The sequence below is a fragment of the Crinia signifera genome, chromosome 5, assembly GCF_055691185.1.
Source record: "Crinia signifera chromosome 5, ASM5569118v1, whole genome shotgun sequence".
Taxonomy (NCBI): Eukaryota; Metazoa; Chordata; class Amphibia; order Anura; family Myobatrachidae; genus Crinia; species Crinia signifera.
In genome coordinates this window covers 3,902,080-3,928,452 of record NC_139221.1, presented here as the reverse complement: position 1 = coordinate 3,928,452, position 26,373 = coordinate 3,902,080, and the positions used below count along the sequence as shown (strand labels likewise).

Here is a 26,373-nt window from a genome sequence, read left to right as displayed (position 1 = left end):
ACACACACACACACACACACACACACACCAGTGCTGCTCCTCACACACACACACACACCAGGCTGTGCTGCTCCTCCCCTACACACACACCAGGCTGTGCTGCTCCCCGCCTACCAGGCTGTGCTGCTCCTCCCCTACACACACACGACTGTGCTGCTCCTCCCCTACACACACACACAGCTGTGCTGCTCCTCCCCTACACACATTACAGACACACACTGGGCTGTGCTGCTCCTCCCCTACACACACACCGGGCTGTGCTGCTCCTCACACACACACACACACACACACACACACACACTGCACACATGGCAGTACTGCTCCTCCCCTACACACACACCGAGCTGTGCTGCTCCCCGCCTACACACACCGGGCTGTGTTGCTCCTCTCATACACACACACACAGCTATGGCCCTGCCTCTTCCTGCTCCTCTCTCACACTCACCAGGCTGTGCTGCTCCCCACCTACCAGGCTGTGCTGCTCCACTCACACACACACGTCTGTGCTGCTCCTCCCCTACACACACACACACACACACACACACGGCTGTACCCACATTATGAAGCCTGTGTATTGCCCGCTACAAATAAAAGGGGACCATTTAATGAAGCTGCCAGTTGAGGACCTGTGAGGCGTCTATTTCCCAAACTAGAGACTGTAATGTACTTGTCTTATTGCTCAGTTGTACACCGGGGACTTCCACTTCTTTTTCTACTCTAGTTAGAGCCTGTTTGCGCTGTTCTCTGAAGGGAGTAGTACACACCGTTGTAGGAAACATTCAGTTTCTTGGCAATTTCTTGCATGGAAATAGACTGGTGAGTTTTACATGAAAGTTCTTTTTCTGGTCATTTTGAGAGAATAATTGAAATGATTACAAATGACAATTCATGTCCAGATGATATAAATAGTGTTTATATGCATATTTACAAAAGGTCACATGAATAAATGTCCCGTATGATATAATATATATATGTAATAACAACATGTAATGTTCCTGGCACATTGCTGCTGCTTAGCGCTGGCCTACGTGCTGTTAGTCTGGTCTTGCTCAAACAGGGCCATAGCCAGGTGGCTGCGGGAGCCCAATGCCTCCAGGTTGCTGAGCACACAGCGGTGGTAACCTTCCCCAGACAGGTGGGTGCTGCACTTACTCAGGGAGAACCTCTGCACCAACGCTGGCTCTAACGCCCTGAAAATGTGCAGCTCCGAGTGCCTCAGGAACAGCTCCAGAAGTTCTATGTTCCCATTGTCCTCATCCTCCTCCTCCTCCTGCGCACCCACCTCGGCTGCCATCCGGCTCCTTGCCCCCATGAAGTCAGAATTATAGAAGCAGAACTCAGAGGAAGACAGTTGATCAAAGTGGCCATCGCGCAGAAAGTCTGCCGGCGGCGGGGCGGAGAAGCTGTGGCGTGACACATCGGGGCTGTATTCCTGATAGTGGATTGGGGAGAAGACCTGCCAAGCAGTGATGGTGTTCATACGACATCGGTTCAGTACCTCAGTTGTCACCTCGCTCCATACGCTCACCAGGAAGAAAAGTGTGTCCATTGGATGTTTCTTGGATACCAGCTCCATGAGCCGGACCTGAGATGGCAACTCCGTGTGGACAACAGACAATTCCAGGCGCAGGAATGAATACCTCCTCTCCAGCTCGGACACCATACCACGTACCTCCTCAAAGACATCCTTCTCCTGCCCGGAGGAGCCCATGTCATACACCAGCAGTACAGTCAGGGCCACATTCTCCTGTGGGTCAAGGAGATTTGTTGCAAAGGCATCAAGAAAACCTGCAACATGAGTGACATCGACCGGCATCAATGGCAAGACCAACTGAACTCGTGTGGCCTCCGTCACATAAGGCATGGGAAGAATTTCTACAAGGCCCAGGGGCCGCAAGAGGCTAAGGCGCTTGGTTATCACTCCAACATGGTCCCTCTCAGTGGTGGCTTCGAGCAAAAGGTCCAGGGTGTACTCCATACCCCGTGTAGGGTCAAAGCGTCTATACCCATTCAGCAGGCGGTGCATTCTAAATCGGAGCCATGGGTGGTAGCGTTGGTTCAGCTGATCCATAGCTTCCTCCAGAACCTGTTGTACATCCAGTCGCCACACTCCATGTAAGGGGCACTTGGGAGCACCATCAGGGCAGGAGAAAGTGTGGCTCTCTGTGAAATACTCCCACGTCAACAGGTCAAAACGGGAAGTAGGGTTGAAAGGTGGATTTATACCAACCGGCCACAGGAGACTGGCTTGTCCATTCGGGGTCAGAGAAGAAAGGTTCCGTATCTCGCTCTAAAACAAAAATAATTAAATAGATTGGAAATGGGATAAGAGAGGTAGAAACTGGGAGAAAGATAGAGATTGGTTTGAGAGGACAGGAAAGGGGCAGAAAAGACACAGCTATGAGTGAGAGAGGAGGTGGAAATCAGAGAGGACAGGGAAGGGGCAGAGAGGAGACGGCTATGAGGGAGGGGACAGAGAAGGGGCAGAGAGGAGACGGCTATAAGAGGACAGGGAAGGGCAGAGAGGAGATGGCTATGAGAGAGAGGACAGAGAAGGGGCAGAGAGGAGACGGCTGAGAGAGAGGACAGGGAAGGGGCAGAGAGGAGACGGCTATGAGAGAGAGGACAGGGAAGGGGCAGAGAGGAGACGGCTATGAGAGAGAGGACAGGGAAGGGGCAGAGAGGAGACGGCTATGAGGGAGGGGACAGGGAAGGGCAGAGAGGAGATGGCTGAGAGAGAGAGAGGACAGGAAGGGGCAGAGAGGAGACGGCTATGAGAGAGAGGACAGGGAAGGGGCAGAGAGGAGACGGGCTATGAGAGAGAGGACAGGGAAGGGGCAGAGAGGAGACGGCTATGAGGGAGGGGACAGGGAAGGGCAGAGAGGAGACGGCTATGAGAGAGAGGACAGGGAAGGGGCAGAGAGGAGACGGCTATGAGAGAGAGGACAGGGAAGGGGCAGAGAGGAGACGGCTATGAGAGAGAGGACAGGGAAGGGGCAGAGAGGAGACGGCTATGAGGGAGGGGACAGGGAAGGGGCAGAGAGGAGACGGCTATGAGGGAGGGGACAGGGAAGGGCAGAGAGGAGATGGCTGAGAGAGAGAGAGGACAGGAAGGGGCAGAGAGGGGGCAGAGAGGAGACGGCTATGAGAGAGAGGACAGGGAAGGGGCAGAGAGGAGACGGCTATGAGGGAGGGGACAGAGAAGGGCAGAGAGGAGATTGCTGAGAGAGAGGACAGGGAAGGGCAGAGAGGAGACGGCTATGAGAGAGAGGACAGGGAAGGGGCAGAGGAGAGGGGAGAGGGAAGGGACAGAGGAAAGGGAAGGGACAGAGGAGAGGGAAGGGACAGAGAGGATATGGCTATGAGAGAGATAGGAGAGAGGACAGGGAAGGGGCAGAGAGGAGGTGGCTATGAGCGAGAGAGGACAGGGTAGGGGCAGGGGACAGAGGACAGGGAATGGACAGAGGACAGGGAATGGACAGAGGACAGGGAAGAGGCTGGGGACAGAGGACAGGGAAGGGACAGAGGACAGGGTAAGGACAGAGGACAGGGTAGGGACAGGGGACAGGGGACAGAGGACAGGGAAGGGACAGAGAGGAGATGGCTATGAGGAAGGAAGGGACAGGGGAGAGGGAAGGGACAGAGGAGAGGGAAGGGACAGAGGAGAGGGAAGGGACAGAGGAGAGGGAAGGGGCAGAGAGGAGGCGGCTATGAGAGAAAGGACAGAGAAGGGACGGGACAGGGGAAGATTGTAGATGAAGTGATGTTGGGTTTTTTTTGGGGGGGGGGGGGGGGGAGGGGATTTTCTGTTTATTTTAATTGATTGTTTTCTATATTTGTAAATATTGGAAAAGAAAAGTATGTATATGTATATGTATATATATATATATATATATATATATATATATATATATATAGTTTTTAAATAGAAAAACGTCACTCCAGGCTCTTGATGCAGGTAAAAGACTTTATGCGTCTGTGTGTGCCAACGGCGTTTCGAGCCTTATGGCTCGTCTTCAGGACATTAACAGTGTTAATGTCCTGAAGACGAGCCATAAGGCTCGAAACGCCGTTGGCACACACAGACGCATAAAGTCTTTACCTGCATCAAGAGCCTGGAGTGACGTTTTTTCTATTTAAAAACCTGCATGTACCAGAGTCCTACTCTGGAGTAACGAGCACCCAGGCCAAGCTTCTAAAGTTTGCTGAGAGGAGGCTTTCAGTGCCGGACCCCTGCACAGCTTATATATATATATTTATTTGTATTTAAATGTTGCAATCTTTTTAATAAAAAAGCATTGACAGGGAAGGGACAAGAGACAGAGGACAGGGAAGAGACAGAGGACAGGGAAGGGACAGGGGACAGGGAAGGGACAGGGGACAGGGTAGGGACAGGGACAGGGAAGGGACAGAGAGGAGATGGCTATGAGGACAGGGAAGGGACAGGGGAAAGGGAAGGGACAGAGGAGAGGGAAGGGACAGAGGAGAGGAAAGGGACAGAGGGGAGATGGCTATGAGAGGACAGGGAAGGGGCAGAGAGGAGGCGGCTATGAGAGAAAGGACAGGGAAGATTGTAGGTGAAGTGATGTTGGGTTTTTTTGTGGGGGGGGGGGGGAGGGGATTTTCTGTTTATTTTTAATTGATTGTTTCTATATTTGTAAATAATGGAAAAGAAAAGTATGTATATGTATATATATATGTATGTATGTATGTATGTATGTATGTGTAGAGGATCAAGAACAGACGGAACAGCAGGTGAAGCAGTAGACTCGTCGGGAAGCCACGCCCCAACGCGTTTCGTCACTACGGACTTCGTCAGGAGGCGTGGTTGTAGGTAAGTATGACAGGGTTTAAATAAGGTGCTGATTGGCTATCAATTTGATATAACAGATGTCAGGTGAAGTACAATTATACACAGGCATGTTTATTTAACAGATTCAAACCAGTGAGAAAAAATCAAATCACCGGCTGAAATTACAACAATGATGACAAAACAAGTTTTAATGCAATATCTAAAAAACTATCTAAAAGAGACATACATTTTAATACATATAGAGGTTCTAGAATACCTAATGTTGCACAACATTAACGATAAAAGCATTTTATTTAACGGTAAAAAAGAAGAAAGAGGAAATATATAAAAATATATATATATATATATATATATATATATAGGAGATTTGTGGTGAGGCACTCGTGGCAATTGTAATCCAGAACAAAGCTAGCCAACAGGAGATAGCAGCAACGTTTCAATTTATTACTTCAAATTTTCGTCAGGTTATATATATATATATATGTGCATAATGAGTATATACACTACAATTTTTAAGAAAGAGACCAAACTGTATATACATAGATATGTATGTCAAAATATGCCTACGGAATAATATAATCCTAGACACTGCATATATATGACATGAATATAAAGAAATAAAAAAGATATAAAAAAGAGAAAAAAATGTAAAAATCGGAGAAAGAAGCGAGAAGAGACATTATGTTAGTACATTAATATCAAACTCATAAAAACATTTACAACATTATAAGACTATAGTAGAAACACAGTTACTTTAATAAGCAGCAAGACAGTGATGTTTATAGCAGCATTAACAAGTGCAGTCGACATCATCCTGCAAGACACATGCAGCAGCCGTAACACTAAAGAGAAGGCGAGGGAGTGTTACCTCAAGCTACAACGCCTCTCAATGTCACAACTAGTATCCTAGTGCAGGAACGGAGTGATGTCGACACCTTCGTTAAGACCGCTAGGAGAGAGGGTGTTTAAAGTGTATATCCAGTAGGTTTCTCTCCTACTTAGCTTTCCGAGTATATCTCCTCCTCTCTCGTCCATAGTAATATGTTCTAAGGCTTTAAATGTAAAAGAATTTAGATCTGATGAGCAACAGGTAGAAAAATGTCTAGGGACACTGAGACAAAATTTTGTTTTTTATACTCCTAGTATGCTCCAAAATCCGCAGTTTTAAAACTCGTTTAGTCTTGCCGACATAACTCATCCCACAATTACACGTCAACATATATATGACGTGAGTCGTGAGACAGGTCATCCGACTCTTGATACTCCACGATTTTGTATGGTCTGCATTCCAAAACAGTGTCCTTTCTCTGTCGGCATATTTGCACACTTTGCATTTGTTGCAGGGGAAGAAACCATTTGTTATTTTAAGCCAGCTGTTGCTTTTATCACAATTATCTTTTAACTTACTAGGAGCTAGTACATTTTTAAGAGAAGAAGCCTTCCTAAAAATAACCTGCGGTTTTGGTGGTAACAAGGGTTTTAGAATAGGGTCAAGGAGTAGCACATCCCAATGTTTTGTTAAAATATTTTTTATTTTCTCACCTTTACAGTTCGTGACAAAAGGAACATTTTTATTCAGTCTGGGTGTCTTAGTTTTATATTTTAAAAGGTCTTTCCTATCCCGATTAAATGCACGTTCTTTGCAGCTTTCTACTAAGTCAGTGGGATATTCTTTCTCAATAAACCTTTTGCTGTAAACCTCAGCTTGTTCATCAAATTTAGTATCACTTGCACAGTTCCTACGGACCCTAATAAACTGAGAGTACGGTATGTTACGGATCCATTTTTTATGGTGACAGCTTTTGAAGTGCACGTAGCTGTTGCTGTCAACTTTTTTAATGAACGTACTGGTATTGATAGTCCTATTGTCATTAGACCAGACAGAGGTGTCAAGTGTTAAATCTAAAAATTCAATTGTAGTTTTATTAGTATTAGAGGTAAATCTCAGATTAAGATCATTAACATTGATGGCTAACATGAATTCATTAAAAAGAGTTTCCTCTCCATCCCATATTATTAAAATATCGTCAATGTAACGATTAAATTTAACTATATTGTTTTTATAGATTTGATTAATTTCCAAATTACACTCTTCCCAAAGACCAAGGTATAAATTAGCGAGGCTAGGAGCGTAGGGTGTCCCCATCGCAACACCACATATTTGTGCAAAAAATTCTCCTTGAAAAACAAACACATTGTTGGTCATAATTATTTTGATGCTCTCAATCACAAAATTCCTAAAATCCTCACATAATGTCTCATCATTGTCTAGATAGTATCTGATGGCCCTCAAACCTCCTTCATGAGGTATAGAGGTGTACAGAGCCTCAACATCAATTGTGCACCACCTATATGTTTCTTTCCATTCAAAGTCGTCTAATTCCATCAGAATCTGTGTGGAATCTTTGGTATACGATTTGAGTTTGACCACATAATTCTGTATTTGTATATCGACAAATTCTGAAAGACAGGATGTAGCTGAATTAATTCCCGCTATAATTGGGCGTCCGGGGGGTTTCACAAGTCTTTTATGTATTTTTGGCATAAAGTAAAATAATGCCAAAGGAGGATTATCATTAACTATATATTTCTTTTCAGTTTCTGTGACACATTTATTAGTGATGCCGATATCAAGGTGTTCTTTAATTTTATTTACAATAAGGGGAGTTATAGCGGGAATTAATTCAGCTACATCCTGTCTTTCAGAATTTGTCGATATACAAATACAGAATTATGTGGTCAAACTCAAATCGTATACCAAAGATTCCACACAGATTCTGATGGAATTAGACGACTTTGAATGGAAAGAAACATATAGGTGGTGCACAATTGATGTTGAGGCTCTGTACACCTCTATACCTCATGAAGGAGGTTTGAGGGCCATCAGATACTATCTAGACAATGATGAGACATTATGTGAGGATTTTAGGAATTTTGTGATTGAGAGCATCAAAATAATTATGACCAACAATGTGTTTGTTTTTCAAGGAGAATTTTTTGCACAAATATGTGGTGTTGCGATGGGGACACCCTACGCTCCTAGCCTCGCTAATTTATACCTTGGTCTTTGGGAAGAGTGTAATTTGGAAATTAATCAAATCTATAAAAACAATATAGTTAAATTTAATCGTTACATTGACAATATTTTAATAATATGGGATGGAGAGGAAACTCTTTTTAATGAATTCATGTTAGCCATCAATGTTAATGATCTTAATCTCAGATTTACCTCTAATACTAATAAAACTACAATTGAATTTTTAGATTTAACACTTGACACCTCTGTCTGGTCTAATGACAATAGGACTATCAATACCAGTACGTTCATTAAAAAAGTTGACAGCAACAGCTACGTGCACTTCAAAAGCTGTCACCATAAAAAATGGATCCGTAACATACCGTACTCTCAGTTTATTAGGGTCCGTAGGAACTGTGCAAGTGATACTAAATTTGATGAATAAGCTGAGGTTTACAGCAAAAGGTTTATTGAGAAAGAATATCCCACTGACTTAGTAGAAAGCTGCAAAGAACGTGCATTTAATCGGGATAGGAAAGACCTTTTAAAATATAAAACTAAGACACCCAGACTGAATAAAAATGTTCCTTTTGTCACGAAATTTAACTGTAAAGGTGAGAAAATAAGAAATATTTTAACAAAACATTGGGATGTGCTACTCCTTGACCCTATTCTAAAACCCTTGTTACCACCAAAACCGCAGGTTATTTTTAGGAAGGCTTCTTCTCTTAAAAATGTACTAGCTCCTAGTAAGTTAAAAGATAATTGTGATAAAAGCAACAGCTGGCTTAAAATAACGGTACTCTTTACCTAGAACGGCGCCGCCGATCAAAATCGTGGTCATCGCGGGTAAAAATCGCGGTGATCGCGGTAATCGCGGGCATCGCGGGTAAAATTGGATGGTCGCGATGCCCGCGATTACCGCGATCACCGCGATTTTCCCATAGGAAACAATGTTAAAAAGCCTGATTGACCGCGATTTGACACTTAAATGCCTCAATGGACCCGATTTTGGCATATAAATCAATGTAAAATGGGCCACACAGCCCAAATAGGGCCAATGAACCGTTAAATGTCCCCCCAAATTTTTAACGCCACCCCACGATCCACGCCAACCCGAAGCGTGGCGAGCGCAGCGAGCCCGCGAGGGGCGGCGGTACGCGTCCTCCGACCTTTTCATGCCCTACTATCCACGTCGGCGTGGTGTGAGAATATAATAGTGTGGCGAGCGCAGCGAGCCACCGAGCCCGAAGCGTGGCGAGCGCAGCGAGCCCCGCGAGGGGACGCGGATACCTTCACAGGTAGACGCGTCCCCTCGCGGGCTTCACAGGTGTCCGGGTCGCCACGGACACCTGTGAAGCCCGCGAGGGGACGCGTCTACCTGTGAAGGTATCCGCGTCCCCTCGCGGGGCTCGCTGCGCTCGCCACACTATTATATTCTCACACCACGCCGACGTGGATAGTAGGGCATGAAAAGGTCGGAGGACGCGTACCGCCGCCCCTCGCGGGCTCGCTGCGCTCGCCACGCTTCGGGTTGGCGTGGATCGTGGGGTGGCGTTAAAAATTTGGGGGGACATTTAAGGGTTAATGGGCTCTGTGGCCCATTTAACATTGATTCCTATGGCCAAATCGGGTTGATTGAGCCATTTAACACTAAAATCGGGTCCATCGCGACTTTTAACATTGTTCCCTATGGGAAATCGTGAGCATCGCGTCGCGGGCATCGCGGGTGCGTTTATGTGCGGCCGCGACGCGACCGACACGATTTTTATGTTTTACATTGATTTCAATGGCAAATCGCGGGCATCGCGTCGGTCGCGTCGCGGCCATACATTAATGTACCCGCGATGCCCGCGACGGGCGCCGCACTAAGTAAAGAGTACCAAAATAACAAATGGTTTCTTCCCCTGCAACAAATGCAAAGTGTGCAAATATGCCGACAGAGAAAGGACACTGTTTTGGAATGCAGACCATACAAAATCGTGGAGTATCAAGAGTCGGATGACCTGTCTCACGACTCACGTCATATATATGTTGAAGTGTAATTGTGGGATGAGTTATGTCGGCAAGACTAAACGAGTTTTAAAACTGCGGATTTTGGAGCATACTAGGAGTATAAAAAACAAAATTTTGGCTCACAGTGTCCCTAGACATTTTTCTACCTGTTGCTCATCAGATCTAAATTCTTTTACATTTAAAGCCTTAGAACATATTACTATGGACGAGAGAGGAGGAGATATACTCGGAAAGCTAAGTAGGAGAGAAACCTACTGGATATACACTTTAAACACCCTCTCTCCTAGCGGTCTTAACGAAGGTGTCGACATCACTCCGTTCCTGCACTAGGATACTAGTTGTGACATTGAGAGGCGTTGTAGCTTGAGGTAACACTCCCTCGCCTTCTCTTTAGTGTTACGGCTGCTGCATGTGTCTTGCAGGATGATGTCGACTGCACTTGTTAATGCTGCTATAAACATCACTGTCTTGCTGCTTATTAAAGTAACTGTGTTTCTACTATAGTCTTATAATGTTGTAAATGTTTTTATGAGTTTGATATTAATGTACTAACATAATGTCTCCTCGCTTCTTTCTCCGATTTTTACATTTTTTTCTCTTTTTTATATCTTTTTTATTTCTTTATATTCATGTCATATATATGCAGTGTCTAGGATTATATTATTCCGTAGGCATATTTTGACATACATATCTATGTATATACAGTTTGGTCTCTTTCTTAAAAATTGTAGTGTATATACTCATTATGCACATATATATATATTTTTATATATTTCCTCTTTCTTCTTTTTTACCGTTAAATAAAATGCTTTTATCGTTAATGTTGTGCAACATTAGGTATTCTAGAACCTCTATATGTATTAAAATGTATGTCTCTTTTAGATAGTTTTTTAGATATTGCATTAAAACTTGTTTTGTCATCATTGTTGTAATTTCAGCCGGTGATTTGATTTTTTCTCACTGGTTTGAATCTGTTAAATAAACATGCCTGTGTATAATTGTACTTCACCTGACATCTGTTATATCAAATTGATAGCCAATCAGCACCTTATTTAAACCCTGTCATACTTACCTACAACCACGCCTCCTGACGAAGTCCGTAGTGACGAAACGCGTTGGGGCGTGGCTTCCCGACGAGTCTACTGCTTCACCTGCTGTTCCGTCTGTTCTTGATCCTCTCGTTTGACACGCTTGATACCGTTCCTCCGCCTGGCTGATTTCCATCTGTGGGACCCATTGTGACCACCTCGCCAGTGCTGTTGACTCTGCTGCCCTTGTCCAGACGTGGCTTGCGCAATATGAGACGGTGGATATGCTGATTATTTTTTACCTCGATGTATGTACTCTTATTACCTTTTATTAGTAAAAGTCAAACTGTTATACTAATTGGTGCGCTCCTTCTATTTCTTTCCATGTCCTTTACTCTATGAGGTACAAGCTAACCTCTATTGAAGTCGAGCTGCACCTATTACTTCTCCGTGGACGGAACCCATTGAAAATATTTTGAGACTTTGCGCAGATTGGTATACTGTCTATATATATATATATATTTATTTGTATTTAAATGTTGCAATCTTTTTAATAAAAAAAGCATTGACAGGGAAGGGACAAGGGACAGAGGTCAGGGAAGGGACAGGGGAAGGGACAGAGGACAGGGAAGGGACAGAGGACAGGGAAGGGACAGAGGACAGGGAAGGGACAGAGGACAGGGAAGGGACAGAGGACAGGGAAGGGACAGAGGACAGGGAAGGGACAGAGGACAGGGCAGGGGCAGAGAGGAGACGGCTATGAGAGGACAGGGAAGGGACAGAGGACAGGGAAGGGACAGAGAGGAGACGGCTATGAGAGGACAGGGAAGGGACAGAGGACAGGGAAGGGACAGAGAGGAGACGGCTATGAGAGGACAGGGAAGGGACAGAGGACAGGGAAGGGACAGAGAGGAGATGGCTATGAGAGGAGAGGGAAGGGACAGAGGAGAGGGAGGGGACAGAGGAGAGGGAGGGGAGAGAGAGGAGACGGCTATGAGAGGACAGGGAAGGGGCAGAGAGGAAGCGGCTATGAGAGAAAGGACAGAGAAGGGACGGGGACAGGGAAGATTGTAGGTGAAGTGATGTTGGTTTTTTTTTTTTGGGGGGGGGGGGGGGAGAGGATTTTCTGTTTATTTTTAATTGATTGTTTCTAGATTTGTAAATATTGGAAAAGAAAAGTATATATATATATATATATATATATATATATGTGTGTATTTAAATGTTGCAATCTTTTTAATAAAAAAAGCATTGACGGGGAAGGGACAGAGGACAGGGAAGGGACAGAGAGGAGATGGCTATGAGAGGACAGGGAAGGGACAGAGGACAGGGAAGGGACAGAGGATAGGGAAGGGACAGAGGGGAGATGGCTATGAGAGGACAGGGAAGGGACAGAGGACAGGGAAGGAACAGAGGATAGGGAAGGGACAGAGGGGAGATGGCTATGAGAGGACAGGGAAGGGACAGAGGACAGGGAAGGGACAGAGGGGAGACGGCTATGAGAGGACAGGGAAGGGACAGAGGACAGGGAAGGGACAGAGGTCAGGGAAGGGACAGAGGTCAGGGAAGGGACAGAGGTCAGGGAAGGGACAGAGGTCAGGGAAGGGACAGAGGACAGGGAAGGGACAGAGAGGAGACGGCTATGAGAGGACAGGGAAGGGACAGAGGACAGGGAAGGGACAGAGGACAGGGAAGGGACAGAGGACAGGGAGGGGAGAGAGAGGAGACGGCTATGAGAGGACAGGGAAGGGACAGAGGACAGGGAAGGGACAGAGAAGGGACAGGAGAGGGACAGAGAGGAGATGGCTATGAGAGGACAGGGAAGGGACAGAGGACAGGGACGGGACAGAGGACAGGGACGGGACAGAGGAGAGGGAATGGACAGGAGAGGGACAGAGAGTAGATGGCTATGAGAGGACAGGGAAGGGGCAGAGAGGAGGCGGCTATGAGAGAAAGGACAGAGAAGGGACGGGGACAGGGAAGATTGTAGGTGAAGTGATGTTGGGTTTTTTTTGGGGGGGAGGGGATTTTCTGTTTATTTTTAATTGAATGTTTCTATATTTGTAAATATTGGAAAAGAAAAGTATGTGTGTGTATATATATATATATATATATACTGTGTATATATATATATATATTTGTAGAAATAGGATGGGTTTCCCAGAATGCGCCTTTCCTAAACTACAGAATAATAATTCAGTATATCCAACACTGAACAGATCTATATTGACAATACAGAAATAATTTTCCTTTTACAATACAAAATCTTAAAAAATCTTTTTTATTGAAAGATGTCTTCTCAGTGACGATTTGAGCCCAACGCGTTTCGTCAATGAATTGACTTCATCAGGGGCATTTTGACAGCAGAACAATACACACTGTAAATTGTAACAGAACTGTGTCAAAAAGACAGTAGATGCAATATATACACATAATTATTAAAATATAGTTAAAAAATGAATAAATAAATATAAGACATGATGAGGAGGGAGGACAAGATCTGAAGTGAGGGATGATGGAGACGTCACCATACCAAAGAAACATTCTTAATCTTAATTAAGAAAAAATCTGATAGATGGTGATCAAGAAGGTATATGAAAAACGTGAAAGACCTGGACTTTTTTGTGAAATAGCCAATCACCAAATTTAAGACCTGCAAGGTCATCATACCCAGTATATACTCCTTAAATTGGATACAAGTAGCGATGTGTTCTCATATATTGGAAGTAGTCTTGACAATACGATCTGAGATAAAAGACAATAATCCATGCTATAAACTGTCTTTACTCCTTATGGAGACCAAAGAAAGGAGGGGCTAATGGAGGTTACATACCATTGGATATTACCATTAAAGAAAATCCCAAGTGGAAACTAAGTCCACTGATAAATCTCAAATATCTTCTGAGGGAAGTTGTATGACCTCAGGGGCAGAATTTGAGGAATTGGCACCGATATACAAATTTTTATCTATAAATGCAAATACAAAGGATTCCATGTAAAGATATACAATTATGTGACAGTGATTAGGCACAAAAAGAGGGTGAAAAATGGACTACTTACAGAATGGTGGTCAAAACCGGATGTGCTCTCCTGGATTCCAATCACTGAATGAAATCCTAGGACCTATTGAGCTCTTATATAGGGAGTAGCTCATTACATCACTTCCTGTTGAACTATTTGCTATGTATGTTTATTAACGGGCTTACAAGCCTCTAAATGGACTGAAACTGTTAATAGAATAATAGCCTAGTGCCAGCTTACCCTAAGGGGTACTTTAGTGTGCACCCCTGGATTGATTATAACGATATAAGATGCTTTTACGCCGTGGAACGCATGACTGCAGCGTCCTGCGTTCCAAACGGCGGCCATCTTACTTCCTATATGCGTCCTATAGTCTGAAGCGCCGGGAGGAGTTAGAAGCGAGTGGTGCCGTCCTCTATCGTGTCCCCCTGACGAAGGGAACTGCTGCATCTGATCAGCGTTCCTAAACACATTCTAACTACGTGGGAACTATTTTTCTGGTGGATTTCCGGGTGTGTGGAGCGCATAATGCGTTCCATATTATCTAACTTCAATTTGCGCTATGTGAAGTGTACATAGAGAAATGTACACTTCACATAGCGCAAATTGAAGTTAGATAATATGGAACGCATTATGCGCTCCACACACCCGGAAATCCACCAGAAAAATAGTTCCCACGTAGTTAGAATGTGTTTAGGAACGCTGATCAGATGCAGCAGTTCCCTTCGTCAGGGGGACACGATAGAGGACGGCACCACTCGCTTCTAACTCCTCCCGGCGCTTCAGACTATAGGACGCATATAGGAAGTAAGATGGCCGCCGTTTGGAACGCAGGACGCTGCAGTCATGCGTTCCACGGCGTAAAAGCATCTTATATCGTTATAATCAATCCAGGGGTGCACACTAAAGTACCCCTTAGGGTAAGCTGGCACTAGGCTATTATTCTATTAACAGTTTCAGTCCATTTAGAGGCTTGTAAGCCCGTTAATAAACATACATAGCAAATAGTTCAACAGGAAGTGATGTAATGAGCTACTCCCTATATAAGAGCTCAATAGGTCCTAGGATTTCATTCAGTGATTGGAATCCAGGAGAGCACATCCGGTTTTGACCACCATTCTGTAAGTAGTCCATTTTTCACCCTCTTTTTGTGCCTAATCACTGTCACATAATTGTATATCTTTACATGGAATCCTTTGTATTTGCATTTATAGATAAAAATTTGTATATCGGTGCCAATTCCTCAAATTCTGCCCCTGAGGTCATACAACTTCCCTCAGAAGATATTTGAGATTTATCAGTGGACTTAGTTTCCACTTGGGATTTTCTTTAATGGTAATATCCAATGGTATGTAACCTCCATTAGCCCCTCCTTTCTTTGGTCTCCATAAGGAGTAAAGACAGTTTATAGCATGGATTATTGTCTTTTATCTCAGATCGTATTGTCAAGACTACTTCCAATATATGAGAACACATCGCTACTTGTATCCAATTTAAGGAGTATATACTGGGTATGATGACCTTGCAGGTCTTAAATTTGGTGATTGGCTATTTCACAAAAAAGTCCAGGTCTTTCACGTTTTTCATATACCTTCTTGATCACCATCTATCAGATTTTTTCTTAATTAAGATTAAGAATGTTTCTTTGGTATGGTGACGTCTCCATCATCCCTCACTTCAGATCTTGTCCTCCCTCCTCATCATGTCTTATATTTATTTATTCATTTTTTAACTATATTTTAATAATTATGTGTATATATTGCATCTACTGTCTTTTTGACACAGTTCTGTTACAATTTACAGTGTGTATTGTTCTGCTGTCAAAATGCCCCTGATGAAGTCAATTCATTGACGAAACGCGTTGGGCTCAAATCGTCACTGAGAAGACATCTTTCAATAAAAAAGATTTTTTAAGATTTTGTATTGTAAAAGGAAAATTATTTCTGTATTGTCAATATAGATCTGTTCAGTGTTGGATATACTGAATTATTATTCTGTAGTTTAGGAAAGGCGCATTCTGGGAAACCCATCCTATTTCTATTTCTATCTCGGGTCCTGTCTAACAGAGGGCCCCTCAGTATTGCTGCCACATTTCTTCAAAGCGCGGTTGGGGTAACCTGTCTTTATATATATATTTGTATTTAAATGTTGCAATCTTTTTAATAAAAAAAGCATTGACAGGGAAGGGACAAGGGACAGAGGACAGGGAAGGGACAGAGGACAGGGAAGGGACAGAGAGGATACGGCTATGAGAGAGAGAGAGAGAGAGGACAGGGAAGGGGCTGCTGGTTACCTGGAGTCGGCGGATCTCTCGGTAGGTCCGGTGTAGTCGGATTTGGCTCAGCTTACGTTGCAGTCGGTACAGGAGTCCGGCCTCGCGCACCGGGTGCACAGACATGCAGCTGCCCAGCACCATCCCGTCTATATTTTCCACATCTGCATTTCTGGGGAGGGCGAATGACGTGTACCGCAAGCCCTGGCAAGAGATGAAGAGCGTTACCAGTGCCACCACAGACGCCATCACAGCTTAGAACCATCGTCTCTGAGAATGGCGCAGACATAACGATGGGCGATATTCTTGTCTTACCAATCTGCTCCTAAATAACAGAAGCTGATTGGCTGGAGCATCATTTACAGTAACGAATATCAGTCATTGTTATATCTCCCCTGGTCTGTGTTCTATATGTTCTGTAACCAATTAACCAAACCATCGATGTTTGTGCCAATGTTTTAAAAAAAAGTATTTTAATTATTAATTTTTATTTTTTTATATAAACTCATGTTAGATAGATATGAAATAGGTATTTATACCCTAATCCAGTCATAAAATCCACCAACAATCTATTTTGGGGACATTTTTTAAAGCGAGAAAAAAGTTTCCTAGTTTAAACAAAAAGGTTTTTGTACTAATAGAAGTATTGCACATATCTAGTGTGAGTGTGGTACAGGGGTCCGACTAACCCATCTAGTGTGACCCTTCTAGTCAGCTCCTAGGTACTTGCAGACAGGTTGTGAAGGAACTGAGCAGGGACACGGTCCCAAACATCTTGGAGCACTGACCCCAGATCTTCTGTGGATGAAGCTGGTCAGATCCTTCTGTCTCTCTGTAATCTCAGACAGACTCGGTGATGATGACATCAGGACTCTTGTTCTCCTATACACTGAGGATAGTTCTTACTGACATTGGCTGGATGTTTGGTATTGTCCTGCTGAAGAATAAATCTAGGACCAATCAGACGCCTCCCTGATGATATTGTATGATGGATAAGGACCTGTCTATTTCTCAGCACTGAGGACACCACTAATTCTGACCAAATCCCCAACTCTTTATTTATGCAGTGGCAAACAATACAGCTGAATGAGACAGAAATCTGAACCGTGCATTTACAGACAATTTGGTATAAACAGACAACATGGTATAGTGCGTGTAAATAAAATATACTGCCTTGAGTACCACTGTCTTTTTTTGTTTTAATGTTAGTTCAGCAAACAAACAATAAAATAATAGCATTGGGGAAACACAGAAAAAGAAAGAACAGAGGGGGGAAGGGGGAATAAAGAGAGGGGGGGAGGGGGCATTTAGCCCTGCAAATGAAAATGAATGGGTATCTACAGTACAAGAACTAAGTTTCTCAGAACAGCGAGCAACATGCAAGAGCCAGTGGTCGCTCCTACCCAGGGAGTTGCCTCTGGTGATGAACATACCAGGGAGTCCAAATTGATCTGTATTTCCCCACTGAGTCATGTAGCAGTGCAGTAATATACTCCATGGAAGCTGCAAACCAGACCTTGTTGATAACGGCCTGAATGGAAGGGGCGGTAGGTTGTTTCCAGTTTGCCGCAATCAGCAATCTGGCGGAGTTAAGTATATGGCCACATAGTTTGCTTTTAGGGTTTGAGGTCCCTGCAACTGGTCTGCAAAGTAGAGCCGACAAGGGATTTTTTGGAGTCGGGGAATCACATATTTTTCCTAAAAGAGAATAAATGTCATCCCAGTAAGAGCTAATCTGGGGGCAATCCCACCATATGTGAATGAACGTACCCTGTGATCCACAGTTCCGCCAGCACTGACTAGAGCAAGAAGGGAAAATACGGTGTATTACTGTGGGAACCATGTACCACCTAGTGTATACTTTAAAGGCATTTTCCTTGAGATTCGAGTTTATTGAAGATTTTGCTATCAGTGTTTTTATTTCTGACCACTCCTCCTCCTCCAGTGCAACGCCCAAATCCCTTTCCCAAGCTACCTCGAAAGGTTCTTTAGCCGGGGGTTTGTCTGCCAGCAGGGAGTATAGGTAGGAGATTGCTCCCCTGCGGTCTGGGCTGTATATACAGAAACGTTCAATGGGAAGTGGCGATCTGGGTTTAGTTGAATTGCATAGAGACTGTACAAAACTGGATATCTGGAGGTAGTCAAAGTGTCTGAGACGGTGACTGTCATATTTCTCACATAGTGCTTTATAGTTTTGAGGGGCGAATTCCCCTGAGATGTGCGATAGACGAGTGATACCTGCTGAGATCCAGGGTTGTGAGTAAGGTGACATACATCCTAAAGGGAAATCCGGGTGTCGCCAGAGAGGGGTGAGAGGGGAGGGATATGGTGCCAGATGAAGTTTTTTGTTTAGATAGTCCCACGTTTTTAACACAGAGTGGACACAAGGGGTGTCCAGTACCGAGGCTGGTCTCAATTTCGGTGTTAGCCAGGGAAGGAAACAAACCGAGTGATAGTCGATTAGTTCGCTCTCCAGAGATACCCATTTCTTGGCTCCCGCCTGAGTATGCCAGGCTACAACATGGCTCAATTGCGTAGCCTGAAAGTAACGTTCAAACATGGGGAGGCCTAGTCCACCATTGGAAGAAGATTTCGCTAGGCAAGATCTGTTTAATCTAGGAGATTTGTTTGACCATATAAATTTGCCACATAAAGACTGAATCGTACGAAGGTAAGAAGTAGGGACCACTATGGGGATTGTTTGAAATAGGTATAATAATCGGGGTAAGATGTTCATCTTAATCGAGTTTATCCGGCCTGTCCAGGATATAAATAAAGGGGACCAGGTTGCTAGATCTTTTTTGATGGAGCAGAGAAGAGGTACATAATTGGCTTTAAACAGTTGGTCAAAGTGTTTTGTTATCTGTACACCCAGGTACTTTATAGATTGGGGGCGCCAAATGTAATTAAAGTTTGACTCTAGTAATTCCTTGGTGGAGTTAGGGAGGTGAAATGCTAATGCTTCTGATTTTGAGTTATTTACTTTGTGATCTGAGAGGCTACCGTATAGTGATAGTTCAGCCTGAAGGTTTGGGAGTGAAGTCAGTGGGGAAGACAGCGTTAACAGGACATCATCTGCAAATAACGATATTTTATATTGGGAGCCCCGAACTGTGATCCCCTGTATATCCTGGTTCTTTCTGATGTGGGCTGCCAAGGGTTCGATGCTAAGGGCATACAGCAAGGGGGACAGTGGGCACCCCTGCCTGGTGCCATTCCCCAGACCGAAGGGCTGGGAAACGACACCATTGGTGGCGACCACTGCTTTTGGACTGTGGTACAAAGCTTGTATGGCTGACATAAAGCCACCACAAAAACCGTAAGTCTTCAGTGTCTGGAACATAAAAGGCCAAGAGAGGCGGTCAAAGGCCTTCTCTGCGTCTAGTGAGAGCAGGATCGCCGGAGTTTTGGTCTTATTGATGTATGAGATCAGGTTGATGGCTCGTCTCGTGTTGTCCAGGGCCTGTCTTGTGGGGACAAAACCCACCTGATCTGCATCAATCAATGAGGTAAGGTATACACTTAATCTTGTGGCCAATACTTTTGCGAAAAGCTTCAGGTCTGCATTGATAAGGGATATCGGCCTATAGCTCGTGCAGCATGTGGGATCTTTGCCTGATTTTGGCAGTACAATAATAGCAGATTTCATTGACTCCGCATGAAACCTCTCCCCTGACATAATTTTATTAAAAACCTCGGTCAACCTTGGGATCAGTAATCCCGAGAATGTCTTGTAATAAGACATAGGGAACCCGTCGGGTCCTGGGGCCTTTGACGGTTTCTGTGATTTCAATGCATTATTGACGTCTTCAGGTGATATAGGGGAGTTGAGTAAATTAATGGCTGAGTCCGATAGTGTGGGGAGGTGACATGAGTCAAGATATTCCTGCGCTATAGCTGATGGTAAGGAGGGGCCGGGAACCGGGTCCCTCAGATTGTAAAGGGACTTGTAGTATTTATAGAAAGAGTCGTTTATGTGAGCTGGGTCGTAGCTAAGGGCTTGTTGGGCATCACGAATTGCGGAAATAGTTTGGGAGGCTCTCTGTGCTCTGAGTTTAGCTGCGAGGAGTGAATCTGATTTATTACTTTTTTCATAAAATCTTTGGTTTAGGTGTCGTAGGGATTTTTCAGTGCGTTCCGCTAAAATAGATTGTAGTTCCCCCCTGACCCCTTGAATCTGTGTCAGTACCGAGGGAGAGTGAGATTGTTTGTGTATATGTTCCAACTGGGAGAGTCGAGAGGTAAGAGAAGAGATCCTCTCATTTTGAAGCTTTTTTCTATGTGTGGCGTATTTGATTACAGCTCCTCTAATCACCGCCTTATGGGCCTCCCATATTGTGGGCAGGGGAACATCGTCAGTGACGTTAGTTTGAAAGTAGTCCTGTATCTGGGTAGTGATTTGTTCTTTAAATTGGGGTATACGTAAGAGAGTTTCATTCAGTCTCCAATTGTGACGGCCTTTTTGAGTGCCTAATAGGTCTATAGTGGCTAGGACGCTTGAGTGGTCTGACCAAACGTTAGGAAGAATGTCCACTTTTGTCAGTGACTGCAGTATGCTACTACATCCTAGAATCATGTCTATGCGCGAATATGTTCCGTGGGGATTCGAAAAGAAAGTGTAGTCTCTGGAGGTCGGATAGTGGGCACGCCAAGTGTCAAAGAGACCAGCCTCGGACATGTGTTTCCTAAGATTGCCCGGGGGATGGCTGTGTTGGTGCGGGTGCGAGGGGCTACTCTTATCCAAGCCTGTTGAGATAACTGAGTTGAAGTCGCCTCCTACCAATAGTGCGCCTTGGCGAACATTTTGAATTTCTAGAAAAAGTTTACGGAAAAAAATACCCTGTCCCGAATTAGGTGCATAAAGGTTTACTAGGGTCATCAGTTGAGGGCCCACCCTGCAGACCAGAATAATGTAGCGACCTTCTTTGTCTCTTTTAGTGGAAATGATCTGTAATGGGGTTGTGGAACGAACCATTATTGCTACTCCATTCTTTTTAGTAGAATGGGAGGAGTATATCACTGTGGGAAAACGTCTAGATTCTAGCGAGGGGTGTGTATTATGTTTAAAATGTGTTTCTTGTATAAAGGCAATGTCCCCCTGCAGAGAGTTAAGCATACGAAACAGAAGAGATCTTTTGTGGGGTGTGTTTAGCCCCTTAACATCACGTTGATGGGCATGATGGAGAGATATAAATCGCTGGCCGCCCACTCTGTAAAAACCAGTAGCTAAGGGTTAGGTTGGATGATAGAGGCAGAGAGAGGAGGGGGGAAGGGGGCGGAAGGGAAGGTAGAGAAAAGAAAAAAGAAAGAAGAAAAATAAATAAAAATTAAATAAATAAATAAAAAAAGGGGGTGGGAGTAAGAAAAAGATGTGAGCCTTGAATGCCCTCAATTGAGGGACCGCGGCTCACCTTGAGTGGGACCCAGGGGGGGAGAACAGGTGAGCTTGAAACAAGAAGCAAACCTAGAGGGCCCACTAAGTGGGAGTGCTTAATAACTGAACTGTAGGCACAAAATCTGAAAGGACAGGGATAAGAATCCCTACACTAACGCAAGTCCCTGATAACAAGGGGGGGGGGTGGCGCGGACAGAGACAATTCCCAGCCCGTCCACCCGAAGCCATTTTGTAATATAGCCTGTAATTGTCAGCTCTGAGAAAGCTAACATAGCATTTAAACATTTAGCTAAACAACAAAATCTTAGCATAATTACCAAAATTTGAACTTAAGAACGATTAGTAACATGAAAACATATGGTAGAAGTACCAACAGGGTGTGGTCTATAAACCACGCTAATATAGGGAATGTTTGGGGTACTATAGGTTTTTCCCCACCGACGACCACCCACCGGGTGGGGTGTCCAAAATCCCCAACTCTATTAGCTGAAATGCAGCCACAGACTAGTAAGGAACCTCCACCGTGTGTCACTGTTACCTGCAGACGTCATTATTGTGCTGCTCTCCGGCCCTTCAGAGAACAAGCTGCCTCTACTACATCCAAACATCTCACATTGTGAGTCCTCAGCCCAGAGACTGCCGCTATTGTTCTCTACCCCAGTTCCTAGGTTTTCCTACATAGCTGCGTCACTTGGCCAAGTTTCCACATGGAAGCTTTGACTTTTTGTCAGCAAATCTTCCATGAAGATCACTTCTGGCCAGACTTCTCCGAACAGTAGATGGGAGTACCTGGATCCCACTGGTTTCTGCCAGTTCTGAGCTGATGGTACTGCTTCCGAATACGAAGGGAAGAAACATGATGGGTGACATTTAATAGGATGCGATTTTTAGTCATTTTCAAATTCGCCCATTATTATTTTTAAAATCGCACTGTTTGCCACGAATTTGCATATTTAATGAGGTGCGTATTCCGGGCGGGTGATTTAGTGCGATAATGTGTGAATTTTAGTCATGAAAATGTGCGATTTTTAGGCATGGAAATTTGCGAATTTGACGAAATGTGCGAATTTGTGTTGAAAAAAAAAATGGCGTGGGGTCCCCCCTCCTGAGCATAACCAGCCTCCCGTATTTCTGAAACTAGCCCCGGACTCTTGGACCGGTCCTGGTTCCAAAGATACGGGGGACAAAAAATCTGGGGTTTTTTGGGGACAGCGCTACAGAGGCTGTTATCTGCGCAGGAGAAAGCCGGCTCACCCCACTGTCAGTGCGGGGTGAGCTTGCTCTGCAGCACAGAGACCAGCGCTGGATCCTGGATCGGTAAGTATATTGGTGTAAAAGTGATGTGTGTGTGTATGTGTGTGTGTGGGGTATGTATGTAATAAAGTTATACTTCTCTGTGTGTCTCTAAAATCAGGTGTGACTTAAATGTGGTCTCTATTATAACTGCTCAGTAACTAAGATCTAGCCATGTTATAAATATCAAAATATTGTTTCAAAATAAATATATATTGCTATGAATTGTATTGGACACACTGTTTGAGGTACTGTTTATTTTGTGTTTTAGCGTATTTTAAAAGCTATAGTATATGAACGAGTCAGCTGGCTCAAACTAATTGTTTAACAAGCAGCACTCCAGCCTATATAAAGCACCTATACCTAGCACCAGAACCCGTCTTGAAAAAGTTCCCAGGTGATAGAGGGAACGAGACGCGTTGACGTCATTTCTTATCCGGCATTGGGTCTCACTAACTCTCCACACTGTCACGCCAGAAAGATCTTAGCGGCCGGCTCTCAGCACATCCCCCACTGCACGGAGGAAAGGAAAACCACTGACACCCGTAGAATTAGGTGTCCACCTCTGAATCATCTAAGTGCCTGCCACAGAGTGGGAATCCTTCAACCCAGCGGCGCAAGCCGCCTGCACTGGGTGAAATATCAAAAATAAAAAAAAACCTGACATTTGTACACCAAATTATTTCTGTTCACGGGAAACTGTAAAGGGAGAGGAGATAAGCGCTAAACACACTGCTTGATGATAACTCTGCCCACTTATAGTAACACAGCCAATACATTTCTGCGTGTCTGCATACATGCTAAAGAGACTGCTGATTACTCTACACATTCCTGTATATAAAGCGGATGCTATATGGATACATGTGATCTCTAACCGCCAATAGCTCCATGGATATTTATTGCAATTATATGTGAGTTTCTTGTTGGTTCTATTACAGAGGAAACGTGTAGACCCTACCGCTAATTACTGCTAATTGCTGCTATTTGAGCTCAATAGGCTTGTTTCATTTCTTTTATTATATGTATTGTGTATATTGTAACATTTTGTTATGTATGTGATTCCTTTTTAATATAAGATATAAAATTTGATACTATTTACAAACAGTGTGTCCTCATTTATTCTGTACAGACAGACAATCGGAGCTCTCCATAGTATACCCAGCAGCGCAATACTCACCATTAGAGATACTTCTCTGTGTGTCTCTTATTTTAACATTCTTTTTACAGGTGGACTACATTAATGCCCCGCATGCTGGGACTTGTGGTTTTCCAAGTCCCAGCATGTGGGGGAGGCCTGCTGGCACTTGTAATTCACCTGTATAAAGCAATGTTAGGATTGAAAGATTTAACCCCATCAGGCCGGGGTCCACTGGCCAGGGACGTCGGTGACAACCCCGGGCTCAATGATCGGTGCAGGGTTCTGGCCAAATCGCCTGTCAGAACCTGGTCTGCATGTGTGGCGATTTTCAGACACATTTTCCCGAATTTGCATCTCATTAAATATGCAAATTGTATACTTTTCAATGGAAAAACATCTGGATGCGAGTTCCGGCGCGACTAAAAATTGCACTTTCAGAATGTGCGATTTCGCGGCATAACCGTTTCTCACATCTCATTAAATATGCAAATTCGGGAAAAGGTGCGATTTCGCCCGTTTTTTGACTAAAAAAATGCGTCTTTCATCTGATGCACTGTTTCCTTGGCCGATCACTGCGTCTATGGTGCTTATGGTTTCCCATTTCTTTGAGCTTTTTCAAATGAGCTTGAACAGCACATTGTGAAACCCTGGCATGCTGTAAAATCTTGTCTGGGAGAGACCTTGCTGATGCAGTATAACTACCATGTGTATTGTTGTTGTGCTCTGTCTTATGGTGTAGGACCTGTGACATGAAGCAGTCTTCCACATCCTCACCTTTGTAGCAGAGTTTGGCTGCTCCTCACCCAGTTTTAAGCCTCCTGCACAGATGTTTCTGATCTAGTTAATGACTGTTTCAACCTACCCATGGAAATTATGATCATTGTCCCGTTTGGTATGATTGGTTAATCATACAAGTGACTATAGTCATACAAAATCCCTCACTGTGTGCAAGTACCTAAAAGATCTGATACTGTATAGAAGGCAAAGGGCTGTCATGCCAAATAAGTAGACTAACACATTAACCCCTTCAGTAGCAATCCTGAGAATTTTCGGGGCTGTGCCTCAGTTCACAGTCTGGCAAGCCCGGAAAATTCTCGGTATTGCCACTGTTTAGAGCCTCCCCTCCGCCGCGCCTCCTCCCCCCCCCTCCCCTCCGGCTTTTCTATTGAAGTCCCCGACGCCGGCTTATGAAAAGCGGGCTGCCGGGGACAGGGACGGGGTACCGGAGCGCAGGTCCGGGCAGCGGCTGATTGACAGTTCAGCGGCGCTGCCCGGACACAGAGAGGCAGAGGTGTTTTTTTTTTTTTTTTAAGGGAGGTCTCCCCATAAAAAACTCACCCAGTGGGGAGAGCTCCCAAAGAAAAACCCACCACTGAAGGGGTTAAGGTGCAGGGCAATATACAATATCAATATTATTGCTCTGTATTGACCCTTTATGTATTTGAATATCATATACCTTTTTAGACATCTCTTATCCAATGTAACCATCCCTAACATGGCTAGCCTTTCCTCATAGCCCAATGTAACCATCCCTAACCTGGCTAGCCTGTCCTCATAGCCCAATGTAACCACCCCTAACCTGGCTAGCCTTCCCTCAGATACCAATGTAACCATCCCTAACCTGGCTAGCCTTTCCTCATAGCCCAATGTAACCATCCCTAACCTGGCTAGCCTTTCCTCATAGCCCAATGTAACCACACCTAACCTGGCTAGCCTTTCCTCATAGCCCAATGTAACCACACCTAACCTGGCTAGCCTTTCCTCATAGCCCAATGTAACCACCCCTAACCTGGCTAGCCTTTCCTCATACCCCAATGTAACCACCCCTAACCTGGCTAGTCTTTCCTCATAGCCCAATGTAACCATACCTAACCCGGCTAGTCTTTCCTCATATCCCAATGTAACCATCCCTAACCTGGCTAGCCTTTCCTCATATCCCAATGTAACCATCCCTAACCTGGCTAGCCTTTCCTCATAGCCCAATGTAACCATACCTAACCTGACTAGCCTTTCCTCATAGCCCAATGTAACCACCCCTAACCTGGCTAGCCTTTCCTCATACCCATATGTAACCATCCCTAACCTGGCTAGCCTTTCCTCATAGCCCAATGTAACCATCCCTAACCTGGCTAGCCTGTCCTCATAGCCCAATGTAACCACCCCTAACCTGGCTAGCCTTCCCTTAGATACCAATGTAACCATCCCTAACCTGGCTAGCCTTTCCTCATAGCCCAATGTAACCATCCCTAACCTGGCTAGCCTTTCCTCATAGCCCAATGTAACCACACCTAACCTGGCTAGCCTTTCCTCATAGCCCAATGTAACCACCCCTAACCTGGCTAGCCTTTCCTCATAGCCCAATGTAACCATCCCTAACCTGG

General features: G+C 44.5%; 1 protein-coding gene across 2 annotated transcripts in view; it reads right to left on the bottom strand.

Moving 5' to 3' along the window:
* Positions 1-891: 891 nt before the first annotated feature.
* Positions 892-26,373, bottom strand: part of CHPF2 (chondroitin polymerizing factor 2) — a 38,127-nt gene continuing 12,645 nt past the window's right edge. For both annotated transcript variants that reach the window (XM_083186525.1, XM_083186526.1), the window contains exons 4-5: positions 16,188-16,370; positions 892-2,290 (exon numbers count right to left, since the gene is read on the bottom strand). In XM_083186525.1, the coding sequence (XP_083042651.1) occupies positions 1,025-2,290; positions 16,188-16,370 (1,449 nt within the window). In that variant the 3' untranslated portion in view covers positions 892-1,024. The remainder of the gene's footprint in view (positions 2,291-16,187; positions 16,371-26,373) is intronic.